We start from the raw sequence: 13213 nt of genomic DNA on the forward strand, positions 1-13213 counted from the left end.
ATTATTTGAGTTTATTATGGTCTCATGACTTGGGTCATGAATTTAGAAGGCTGACCCAAGACGATTCAATGTGTTATTGTCTCGATATTTTTTTTAAAAAATATGTCATCTTAATTTTTTTTAATTTAAATTATATTTTTATCAATTATACATGTGTTCTTTGAACTCATCGAGTTGATTAGGTCATATCAATCCAACTCTTTTTTTTTTACTTGTATTTGAAATTTAAATTGCATGATTTCAAATTAATTTATCTTTGAATTTGAGTTGAAATTATTTTTATTGAATTAATATTTATATTACAACTTTTAAATGACATGCCAAAACGCTTCGAAATCAAAATAGACTGTTCCAATTGAAAAAATAGAATGAAAACTAGAACGGAATTGACACCCTTAGTCTAGTTATTTTTTATTAAAATAATATTTGTTTTTTTAATTATTTCTTAACATTAACCTACCTAAGTTTGGATTATTAACTAATGATTAATATTTGATAAATTTTACACAATCTCAATCAGTTTCTATAAAACCAGAAGTGGTTATTATTAGGCTAGGATTATTTAAAAAAAAAAAGAGGTTGTTTTTTTTTTGTCTAAGAAAATAAGAGAATGAAAAAAAAAAATGGAGAAAAAAAAAAGATTAGTAAGATTAGAGACTCTATCCAAAAGCACAATAATATATATATATATATATATATATATATATATATATATATATACCACTTCTCATGATAGTACTAAGTATTAAATATTTGGTAATGTATAATATTTTTATAAAAGTTTTTTTAATTAAAAATATATTAAGATAATTTTTATTTTTATTTTTGATATCAATATTTTTTGAAATCAGTATAGAAAAATCATAAAAAAAATTTAAAATATTAATTTAATTATTTTTTAAGTAAAAAATATTTTAAAAAGTGAATTTAACCATAAATATGCTCTGAAATAAAGGATTATAGAATATGCTCTGAAATAAAGGACTATAAAATTAAAGTGGATGCGACAACATAGAATTGTTGAATAAAGAGGGACTAAGTTACAACCATGCTATGAAAACAGGGACTAAAGAATAATATAATAGCATCCTCTTGTGCTTTTGTATGAGCAGGTTATTAAATTGATTTGTTTTTTTAAAAAGAAATTCATTGCCCTCTGTTCACAAAATAACATTTTTTTTTTTTTTTTAAAAAAAACAACAACAAAGAGGGATCCAAAATCCCACAAAGCTTTTGTACTGTGAAAAACTGAACAAAAACCCTAAACCCCAAATTTCAATAACTTGATTCCCCAACTCACTGAGTCAACCGCCCTTGCTTCCTCCCAAAACCATGCCTTCCTTTCCCCTGCAAGGCTCAGTCACCATCTGCGAAATCAATCGAACCCTAAGTACTCTCTCCCACCCTCTTAAAGCATACATTTTTGGTTTGTTTTTTTCAAAGGTTGAATCCTTATAAATTTGTACATTGCAGTTGTAGCTGATGCCATCTCTGATGATCGAGCCAAGGATGCTTATGGAAAAATTCTAGTAAACTGCTTTCTTTTTTGTGTTTAGAAAAATGGGTTTCTTTTATTTTATGCTCTTTTCTTATTGAAAGTCTTGATCTTTTTTAGAATTGAACCAATGGAAAGATTCAGATTCTTTATTTTCTTTCAATAAATTGATTTTATTTTGTGTTAATAAAAAAATGTTTTGGTTTTATGTTCTGTTTTGATATTGAAAGTTTTGATTTTTTGGATTTAATGATGCTTAGGGAATGGTGTTCAGTCCAGTTCCGTTTCAACCAGAGCAGTTGGGATCGACCGGCGAAAATCAGGAATCTGAACACCAGGAAAGAAACAATGGAGAGAGTGTTGAGAGGAAAGGTTTGATGAAATCATTGCAATACCTTGTTAATGACTCGATCAAGCGCATGTTTTATCCTAATTGTGTAAGCTAATAATAACACCTTAATCTTTTACTTTTGTTTTGATTGTGTAATTAGTAGTGGAACATAGTGCAAATGGGAAATTAGGCAATGATATGTAACAGTTTTTAGAAGTTTTTGAATGAGAAGTAGTGAGGGAGAGGGTTGATATGTTGTAGTTCTGCATTCTCAAGTAGTAAGTGGTATAGGTACACTTGTTACCGGAGATTGATCTTCAAGGAGTGAGCTGGCACCAGCATAGACATATTATTGCATTTATTTCAGGTCCGAACCAGGTTATAGTTCGTGATTATGAAGATTCAGGTAAGTTTATGGTACAAGATTTTAATGATTTAAAGGAGCAGTCATGTTAAGGGGTAAGGCCTTTTTGCAGAGTTTGAGAGATATTATGTTGATTTTTTTTCAACAGAAGGGAAGGATGCCTGTGTTTTAAGCAATGGGGCTCAACAAGATATTAGGGCTCTTGAGTGGAGACCAAATGGTGGAAAGTCACTTTCTGTAGCGTGCAAGCAAGTATCAAAATTGAAATTTCTGTCATTGTATTGTGATAGTCAATTTTATGCATTTCTTTTACAAGGCATTAAGTCTGTGTATTTTCTCGGTTGTTGGACTGGACTCCAGGGGTGGAATCTGCATATGGGCTGCTTCTTATCCAGGTAATCCAGCCACTGTGAGGTCTGGTGCTGCTTCCTCCTTGGGAACTCTTACTAGAGGCTCTGGAGGTCGATGGACTCTAGTGGATTTTCTTCGTAGTCACAGTGATGAGCAAACAAGTGCAATATCATGGAGTCCTGATGGAAGATATCCTGATCAATTTAAATTTGAAGTTTGAAAGTGTTTTTTTTTTAAAAAAAAATAATCAGAAAAATTTGCATTCAAGACCAAAATCATAGCAGATCTTGTAGCCTTGAAGCTTTTTACACTGGCACATGATTTTATCATATGTTTTACATGTTAGCTATTTTGTCAACTAATTTGCAAGCTTTACTTCTCTGAGACTAGTCTTAAGATCCTTGATATTTTCTACAATTTGTCAGCTCTGACATTTCGTATCTATTTGGTATGTCTTTTCATCATTTCAGATTAGTTTCTGTTTTTAAAGGAGATTAAATTTCCTTGACTTAGCTTCACATATTTGGCATCTGCATCATGCGAGAGCTCTTCGTTCACCATATGGGATGTCTCACAAGGTATGTGGACAATGTTGACCTCTTAAATTTTCATGGTTAACACCAATTAGTTTTTAAGGAGGCTATTTGAAATCTCTAGCTGAAAGACAATAGTATGATATTTTTCCTGATGTTTGGCTTCATACATATACCCCTGACATGGATATATTATCATGTGTGTGCAACTAACGTGATTACATTATGCATTCAGTGGTGTTTTATGGACGTTCTTGTGCCCTCATACGTGTCCCCCATGCAGTTTAAAGTTGCTTTTAAATAATTACAAACTCATGACATATGATGAGGTGAAAATCCAATGGTTAGCCATTTGGGGGTTTTAGGTCCTGCGTGCTTGGGTATTTAAAGACTAAGTTGAGTTTATTTGGCCAAATTTTCATGACAAAAATCAATGACATTAAAAGATCGAGCAATTTTGACTACTATTGAAAGGATTGGTCAACTCTTTTGGATGCTTATATTCCTTGAGCCCTGTGTATCACAACAATTACAACTAAGCTTCAATCTCAGATTAGTTGGGATAGGCTTATGTATTATTGAGCTTGATATTGCTTCACCAAGATTTTTGGTCTCTAAAACCTCTCTCAATCTGTCTTGTTTTGTTGCAATTTATAGGTCTGGGGACACCCATACGACGTGGATTAGGAGGCATTTCGTTACTAAAATGGTCACCTACTGGAGATTACTTTTTTGCTGCAAAATTGTATGGCCATAACTCAAGTTAATATATATATATATTGCATTTGGATAGAACTCTGATCCACTTCATGAGCTGTTGCTTATCATTTTCTTTCATCTAGTGATGGAACATTTTATCTCTGGGAGACAAACACATGGACATCTGAACCTTGGTCTTCGACTAGTGGCTTTGTCACGGTATGTATATGATGACGCTTGCATCATTCATAAATGACTTCTAACCTCTTGGTTATGAATTGCAAAATATTGAGATCATTCAAGTTTTGAATTTCAGTGGCTGTAATCCCTTATCAAGTTAGCTTGCCCAATTTCTTTAAGTTTCAAGTTTTACTCATCCTAGTATAAGTTTATATAAAAGTCTATCAAAGTGGTCAATGTTCCATCTTATCCCTTTTTTTCTTTCTGTTTTTCGAAGTTCTGATGCAATTTTTATTAAAATGATTCTCTAACTCAAAGTGAATGAAATGCCCCATCCGTATTTGGCTGAAGAGGTATAATTGGAGAATTGGTTTGGATAATTACAGAAACTCAATTATTTCATTATCTTGGATGCTATTCATCATGCAATGCAATGGAAGAATTTTTATTGGCTTCAGATATCAATCATGTCTTCTTTTGTCAGGGAGCAACATGGGATCCTGATGGGCATATAATATTGATTGCTTTCTCTGGATCTTTAACATTGGGTTCCATTCATTTTTCATCAAAGCCTCCATCTTTAGGTATGCAGGCTGGAGCCTTTAAATATTTTTCTTTAATCATATCAATGAGAATCATAAAAGGCTTGCAACATAGAAAACTATAAGGTTATGTATTATTTGAAATTATACTCCAGGTTAGATGCACTTTAAAATCTTATTCGATTAGTATTAAGTTCTGTTTGTAATTATATTAGTTTACTATTTTCTAGGTTTTCAGTAATTGTACGAGTCAAGGCATATTCTGTTAGTTTTCTGTATGGCTGAATATCTTTTGCTGGATCCCAAGTCAGGTCTGATTTTTTTTTGGTTTACTCGGTTTCAATCCATTTAGCAGTCCAAAATGTGTAGTTTTCTATTTCATGGGCTAATTATTGGAGTTTAGGATTACTATGATTACTTAATTATGCATGTAATCTTTGAAATGAGTGTATTGTTCAAGTTTCTAAAAATTCAGAAGCTTTTAACTCCTTTTTTTTGGGTTATGTTATTTAGCTTTTCGGTCATAGGTCAAATTGTTAACTTTGATGATAGTATCTATCTCTTACTAGGCAGAGTCTTCCAACAGGTGTCTTTTGGGAGAAGGAAGGATCACAGGATTTTGTGGAAATTTACTAGTTTTGCATTCATGTGGTTTGTGTTGATGGAGCAGAATCTTTTAGTTTTACAAGGAATTTTAGAGGCTTACAACTTTATTGGAACCAGGTTACTTTTTGGGGCTCATTTGTGGTGTAATGTCTCCGGGGCTTTTCATGTTGCTTTTTTAAGCTGATATTCAATCTGAATTCTGATTGACCTGGTTTTCTCTTGCTTATGCACTCTATATAGATGCAGGAACTGTCCTCTACAAATTCAGTTGATTTCTTATCTGGTGAATTTATTAAATGAATAAGGTCTTTATATGGTTATTTCACCTTTAACATATCATTATTGTTCTGCTGCAGATGCACATCTGTTACCAGTTGATTTACTAGAGATAACAACCATGACGGGCAGGTATAGAGAAAATTTCTCTTAAATTTGTACAGAATGTTTTTAGCTTCTTTCTTATGGTTTGAATTATTATGAATGAACTGATTCTTGAGAATGAAAGGAGTAAAAATATATGAATGTATGGTGAATTGTGTATTTAGTTATTGTTATTCTCTTACCTCCAGATAGATATACCTGTGTTTTGAATGCCTTTCTGAAATGCTCTTATTTTCATGTACTGTTCAATGCTGATGAACATTAATCTACCCAATCCCTTCTCAATAATATGGTGAAATTTGAAAGCTATTATTATAAAGTCTTATTTTTCGAGTATGATTAAAAAGATTTTAGCTTTCTGATTAAGGTCAGAAACAGAAAGTGACGAAGTTTACATGACATGAGCACTCATTTTTTAAATCTTTTGTTTCAGGCCTTGGCTTGATATTCTTAATTGTGGGTTGTAAGGTAATTGTTTGATAGCATAAAGACACTATGCCAACTAATTTTATTTTTTCATGTTTTATCATGCAGTGAGGGAATTGAGAAGATAGCTTGGGATGCTTCTGGTGAAAGACTGGCTGTATCTTATAAAGGAGGGGATGATAATTACAAAGGTCTTGTTGCCATATATGATGTTAGAAGGACTCCCCTGATTTCTGCATCACTGGTGTGAGTTGTTTATCATTATCATCCTAATCCTCATTTCACTATAATCTGTTTGCAGTATTTTTTTTCTCTCCCAATTAATAGTTCTTTCTTTTAGAGATAAATAAAATGATATTTTAATTCGAATGACTAAATAGCATCATTACTCTCTATATATTTATGAGCTGCCTTGATATGAATCCAGTGGATTTATTAGAGGGCCTGGAGAAAATCCAAAGCCAATTGCATTTTCGTTTCATGACAAGTTCAAACAGGGACCGTTGCTTTCTGTGGTAAGTCCTCTTAAATTTCTTGACCTTTGTACACAATTCACTACAAATCTGTGCAATTTCAGTGCTTCAATGGATAACAATTAGCTTTAACAAACAATTCATGCAATTGCTCTAATGTGCAGTGTTGGAGCAGTGGATTTTGCTGTACCTATCCTCTAATATTTCACTCCCATAGTCTTCCATAACTAAGGTATGTCTTTAATTTCCAAACACATAGTACTCAAACCCTTTCCCAAACTCGCTGATTTTCTGTCATGACTAAAGAAACAGCCTCCTGCAATTGGATAAATGCTAGTTGAATAAATTGCTGTTGTTATGATTAAGATGCTAGCAGGTCCTAGGACCAATTTGTTATCAGTTGTTATTTGAGTAAAATCTATAGAAAAGGAGAAATATATGCTTAGATTATTGGTTCCAATTAATAAGTACCACACCAACTTTATTGTAGCATGCAACTTCTGCCCTCTGCCCTCTCAAAAGTCATGGGGACATTCTTGGCTTGATAATGGAGTTTTGTTTTTGTTTTTATTTTTATTTTTATTTTGTTGCTGATGTTGTCCATTGATCCAGCTTTGATAGATTTTATTTTGATGATGTTTTTGTTTCATGAAGCATGTGAAAGAGTGCTGTTTTTTGTTTGATGAGAAGTCATATAGCAAAGATGATTGTTGGTTCGAACCTCCAGGAGAGATGCAGCAAACTAATCCATGACACTCACTGATGCAGAGAGCATATAAATGTATATTGTTGATGTGGAAGCCTCATGAGTAGGCGCAATTACAGCTGCATCTCAAGATGTTAGGCATGCATCATGTCATGGCAAGATTTAAATGTTTGTGTAACACCTTATGAAAAATTGAAGAACACGAACATAGGGTTTGCGCTTAAATTCATGCCTTGCCTCCTTTGTTGTCAAAACGTATTCATATTCTAATTCCAGTTTTTCTGTTTACTGCCAAACGAGGAGAATTGTTATGGAAGCTTTCTCAGTTTGAATGTTTTCATATTTGCAAAACAGAATGGTTCATCAGCCATTAGGTCTTTTGATGAACACTACGACTTCTACTTTTTTTTTTTTTTTTTGAAGCCTAAACATTTACCTTGTTGTTTTTCACATTACTTGTACTCAACCTCCCAAAACAGGATGAAGTGGTCATGTAACTCTCTGCAGATGGATTCTTTTTCTGCAATTGCTGGCCTGAATCTAAAATATAAAAAAATGGGTTTTAATTTAAATATTGATGGAAAAAATTGGCTTTAAAGAAAATTAACGCTATCATATCTCCAACTTGTTAAGAAAATATAAAAATCGGAACAGGATGGTTATTGGTTGATGCTGGAATAGAGTGCAGAATATCTTTCTCGAAACCAAGTCATCTGTCTGCTCAAGAAAAGTGGTCATCGTCTTAAAAACACGATACCACAAAAGGAGAGGATGGAATCAAAAGTTGTTCGATGCTTTAAGTCTGAACCTATGATGCCGTAAACAGAAGATGGGGTTTGGAGTTTTCTCTGTTGAAGGTGCTTCGGACAATGGTGATGCGGTAGAAGTTACTGAAATAGAGGACGGTAGGGAGGTTTGCAATGCCGGAGCTGGAGATGTTTGCGCCATGCAGCAGCAGCAACAAACTTTACTGATCTGGATGCCAATTCGCGTCCTGTTGCTGTGGTAGGGGATGGTAAAATCAGGTTACAGGTGCTTTTAACAATGCGGAATGCAGTACAGGTTACAGGCACTGAATTGGCTGAAGGCTTGGTGTCATGGGGTCAATTTTTCGCTCTCGAAAACAGACCTCGCATGGCAGTCTAGTTTCGCTAGACTCAGCTTTTCCCTCACTGATTTGCTCGTGCTTTGTTTACGACTAGTTTGTCCCACAAATCCAAGAGATCCTCACACTCTTTCAATGTCACAAGCAAGCAGAATAACACTAATAAATATGAACAGAATAAACAACACAACGGATTAAAGAAACAAGTCCCAACCTTTTCATTAACACAACTAAAGGATTACACAAAGTCCTTCTTGTGTGCTATGTCCATTTTCGTTTTGCATGCTACACATTTTACAGCCTATCTAAAACTGCCTCTAATTTCCTGTACAACTAGAGCACCCATTATCCCATGTTCTGGCCACTTTCTTCCTCATATAAGAAACTGCCGCAACTGTCGATAATTGCTCCTAGAACTGCTGCAACTGTATTGGCATGTTCTCCCACAAGCCAACTGCCCACTGCCAACACACATGCTGCCAGCGTAATTGTCTTGCATGCCTTTGACCATTCGCTATCCAAGTTATCATCAGCCTCAATTGCCGATTTTGTCGACACTGCTGATCTTATTAGTGCTGCCGAATTCCCCACCGTTCCATTGTGTCATCTCAGCACTGTTTCGTCAAGCCTTGGACAATCCTCGCCCAAGTCTCAACTCTCGCCAGCAAACTACTGCGTTAGCTGTTGTGTGCGGCAGCCGATTTTCACTACTGTCACACGAGCTGCCACCCCGTAGCTACTATTCAGCAATGCTCTTCGCTAGCCTACACCTTGACGGATTTTAACCCTATGACACTTGGCTTCTGATCCATTGTCTGCTGACATTGGAGGTGACAGTTATCCCACCAATTATTAGCCAGAGACTTTTCTTAAGATGATGTTGCAAGGAATTCCAGAGAAGTCTCTTCAAGAAAATGAGGTTGAGATGATTCCTAATCCGTTCTACTTAAAGAAAATGAACTAGTGATGATGGACACGTTTTTCTTTTCAGATTAGGAACATGATTAGTTGCTATAGAGTTTAGAGTTTATTTCCAAGGATAATTAACATGTCAGTGTCAAAATAAATCTAAAATTCCAATAAATAATTTATATTATTTTTTAATAGTAAAAAAGTGTAGTAAAATACAACTTACATGTATTCATGATACAATATCCAGGATGTTATACTTGAATACTTCAATACTACATCAATTTATCTTTATGAAATGTCTTTTTTCTTCCTTTTCTTTTGGACCATTATTTTTGATATAGCTGAGTTAATCGAAACTAAAGATTCTAAGTAGTCGGATAAAGATCTGCTATAATTAAATAGGAATCCGCCTCAAATAAACGATGTATATAGTCTAGTACATGTTTTTATAGATTAATGGAATGAGGTTATATCCAAGAAAATGACTAATCTTGCTAGTCAAGTATAATGACTAAAAAAACCATATTTGAGCTCAAATATTTACATGAAATTCATGAAGCCTAGTTTTCTGAGTAACCCACGTAGATTTTCTGAAGTTAGGCTTGGAACGTCATGTTTTGCCAATTTTCTTTGATTTCCTGGATTTCTTATATTATTTTAGATTTTATGTTACTGTCCTTTATATTTTAGGATTATGATATTATTACCTATCAGTTATTCTAGCCTGTACTAAAAGACTTTGTAAACCGTTTTAAAATACAAATATCATTAGATTTTATATCAGAATAATAAATTGCCAATTTAGGTTAAGCTTGCAGCTAATCTAATGTCTTTTCTGTGATTGCTTTACCGGCTTTGTGCTTCCACCCGTGTCAAATTATTTGCCATATACGATCTGCTTCAGAGGAATCTATGGATTGTCAGCCAGTGAAATGGAGTGTAATCTTCTGACTTAAATGCATCGAAGTCAGCTGGGTTCGCTTGTTAATTGCATCGAGTACTTATTATTATTATTAGAAAATAATAAAAATTATATTTTAAAAATTTATCTAATAATTTAAGTTTTTGGGTTGAATTAATTTTTTAACATGATATCAGAGCTTTAATAACCAACCGGTCACGAGTTCGAATTTCACCATTCTTATTTATTTGATAAAATTAAGCACAAAATAATGTGGATCTATACAAGTTTCAAGCTCAAAAAACTTTCACTTAAGAGAATATGTTAAAAAATAATATAAATTATATCTTGAAACCTCATCCGACAGTTTAAACTTTTAGGTTGAATTGATTTTTTAACACTTACTACTTAAAAAGTGCTCTCATTCTTTCAATTCATCTTCAGTTCTTGCATGGTCAACATCATTATAAGTTTCATCATCAACCAAGTCCATTGTTGTTTATCAACTCTCTCCGATCAATCTCCAAGATTAGGTCACACATGCATCAAAAAAATAATACTTCGTAGAAAAAAAAGATTAAACAGGGGATTTGATGAAGAAAATTCAAAATGCTCTATCAGTTTTTAGCAGAGCCATTTTAATGGTTTCAGGAATGTAATGTTTCTTGGATAGTGTTCTAATGTTGGATTTATTATACAGTTACAATGGAATCTGTCCTGATTAAAGCATATACAGAGTTACCTTGGCAAAGCTGGTCCGAACTCCGAAGTCTTCTTCTCAACTACTTTTTTTTTAAAAAAAAAATCTTCAAACCTTTGATTGCATATTGTCGATCATTCAAATGGTTTACATAAGAAGCAAGAAGAGGAAAAACAAACTCAGGAACTCTATCTGCTGGCAGAGTTCATCCAGCGATGTACTTTGTAAATTCGAGAGCGATCTGTTTCCAAAGCATATCCCATGTCTATGGTATATATAAATGGATTGCCAAATGTCTTTCATCAACCGTGAGTAGTACTAGCTAGTGAGTAGACGAAGAAGAGACCTCCTCGAGCCTGCCCTTTTTCCACTACCTGTTACCCGCTACCTGCATATACTTAGATTCTCAAACACCACAAAAGCCTCTCTCTCTCTCACTCGCTCTCTCTAGCCTAAAGAAAGTCACAAGAAACAAGAAAGAGCTGATCTATCTTTCTTTCATTTTCTCTAGTGGAAGAAGAAGAAGAATTTCAAGAAGACCAAATAAGCCTTTACATCAATCTTGATTAGTAACTAGTGAGTAGACTAAAGAGAAACCAGCTTCTATACTTTCTCTCCCCAAACCCGCCGCTTTTGCACTCCAATATTTCCCAAGTTTCTATCCATTCAAGACTAAAGAAAGAAACAGCTTTCATTTTCTCTAATGGAAGAAGAATTTAAAGAAGACCTGGGAAGCCTTTGCAATCTTGATGCTCGGAAAGATTCTTCTTCCTCTTCACCACAAACCCTCCTCAATGGAACCTCCATTGTTGGTTATGTTATGGCCAGTATTGTAGTGAGTCTTAGATATCGTTTACTATTCTTCACTGACCGTGAATCAGTTCGACTTGAACTTGAACCAAGAAAGCCTGATGATCAAAATGCTGCTATAAAGGTTATGAATGCTGATTATCTTGATGTGGGTTACATTAATAGGTCAGTTGCAACTGTTTTATATCCTTTGATTGAAAATAAAATGATTAATGTTGAAGGTGTGGTGCCTAGAGCTAGTAGCGACGGGTTTCCTTGTGAAATTCGTATCTCTTCAAGGTTAGACGTCTTTGAAACTGTTAAAACTGCGATTTCGCAAGGTGGTCTGGTTTTATTTTCTCAACCTGGTTCAAGTCTTGCATCATCTCAGGCTATGGTGGCCAAACAAGGTAGAGTTGATGGGAAAGTGTACAGGCGTAGGAGAATCGTAGTCAACTCGGAACCTGTCATTTTGTACACTCAAGAACCGAAGATTATTGAACGTGGATTTTTCCCTACATCACATACTTCAATGAATAAACCAGAAAGAATCACTGATAGACCTGCCGTGCAAGTTGAGCCTGAGAAACTGACTTTCATCCACCTTGGCCCAGCAAGGCATGATGCGCAAGCCGTCCGGGAAGTTATGGACACTGAGTTGACCGAAGGCTTGGCTTCTCGTCCGTTATCTGCTGATTTTGAAGAACTTGAAGGTAACGACTATCCCACCGATTATTGGTCAGAGACATTTCCTAAGATGCTGTTGCAAGGAGTTCCAGAGCAATCCCTGCAAGAAAATGAGATTGAGATGATTCCTAATCGATTCTACTCTGACTGTTTACTCTAAATATGGAAATTAGCATATCAGTTAGGATTTATTTGCCTTGATCGTTAGTTCGTCAGAAAGTTGCACAATGCAAGGTGTGATGCTGTTTTACTGCATAATTGATAAAAGAAAATAAAAAAACAGACAACGTTTCCAATTTTTCCTAGAAGTAAATCTGAGGCAGTACAAAATCTTCACGGACAAAATATGATAAATTTCCGATCAATAATATCTATTTTTTTAAAAAAAAAAATTAAGATAAATATAGATATAATCATGTTTATCTAGTTAATTTATTTTATTCCACAACAGATTTCACTCGTACTAATAAATTTGTCTATATATATAACGCAACCCTGGCAGCAGATTATATTAACTCACCTTTGTTTCTTTCCCTGCTCACTAGCTACTTTCTTTCTAGATCATTCAAGCTCAAAACCCTCGATTTCCTTGTCTTGAACAATGCAAAACACTACTCTTTCTCTCTTACATCCCGGAAACAAGTTCCGCCCCGCTGACCAAGATTTGATCGGCTTCTATCTAGCCATGGAGGTTTATCATTCCAGGAAGCCACTGTTACCCAGGACTACAATCTTTTTAATGAAGAAGAGCCCTGGGAAGTTGGAGGCAACAAGTTACATGATAATGGCCTCTATTTTTTCACATCAACATGTAAAAAAAAGTAAATGGTGCTAAAAACATGAATAGAGAGGTTGATACTACTGGTGGCAAGTGGCATGGTTCTGATAAGGGAATTCCTGTGAAAATAGCCTCTGGCCAAAAATCCTTGAACAATCCAGCATTCAACAACATGCATCTTTCTCTTTCTAACAAATTCATGTTCATCCCTACTCCTTATGTTGAGGTGTATGGCTAACCATCTTGTGTCTAAC

General features: G+C 34.5%; 1 protein-coding gene across 1 annotated transcript; it reads left to right on the top strand.

Annotated features, from left to right (window-relative positions):
* The first annotated feature begins 1153 nt into the window (after positions 1-1153).
* Positions 1154-7489, top strand: LOC118033185 (aladin). The gene is made up of 15 exons (XM_035038079.2): positions 1154-1390; positions 1474-1529; positions 1756-1932; positions 2118-2232; positions 2339-2438; positions 2551-2730; positions 3061-3119; positions 3732-3819; positions 3917-3992; positions 4438-4537; positions 5458-5509; positions 6017-6154; positions 6336-6423; positions 6546-6613; positions 7036-7489. The coding sequence occupies exons 1-14, from the start codon at positions 1333-1335 to the stop codon at positions 6606-6608; spliced, it is 1350 nt and encodes a 449-aa protein (XP_034893970.1). The 5' UTR covers positions 1154-1332; the 3' UTR covers positions 6609-6613; positions 7036-7489.
* Positions 7490-13213: the final 5724 nt, after the last annotated feature.

Source organism: Populus alba, chromosome 16 (genome assembly GCF_005239225.2).
Source record: "Populus alba chromosome 16, ASM523922v2, whole genome shotgun sequence".
In the NCBI taxonomy this organism is placed as follows: domain Eukaryota; kingdom Viridiplantae; phylum Streptophyta; class Magnoliopsida; order Malpighiales; family Salicaceae; genus Populus; species Populus alba.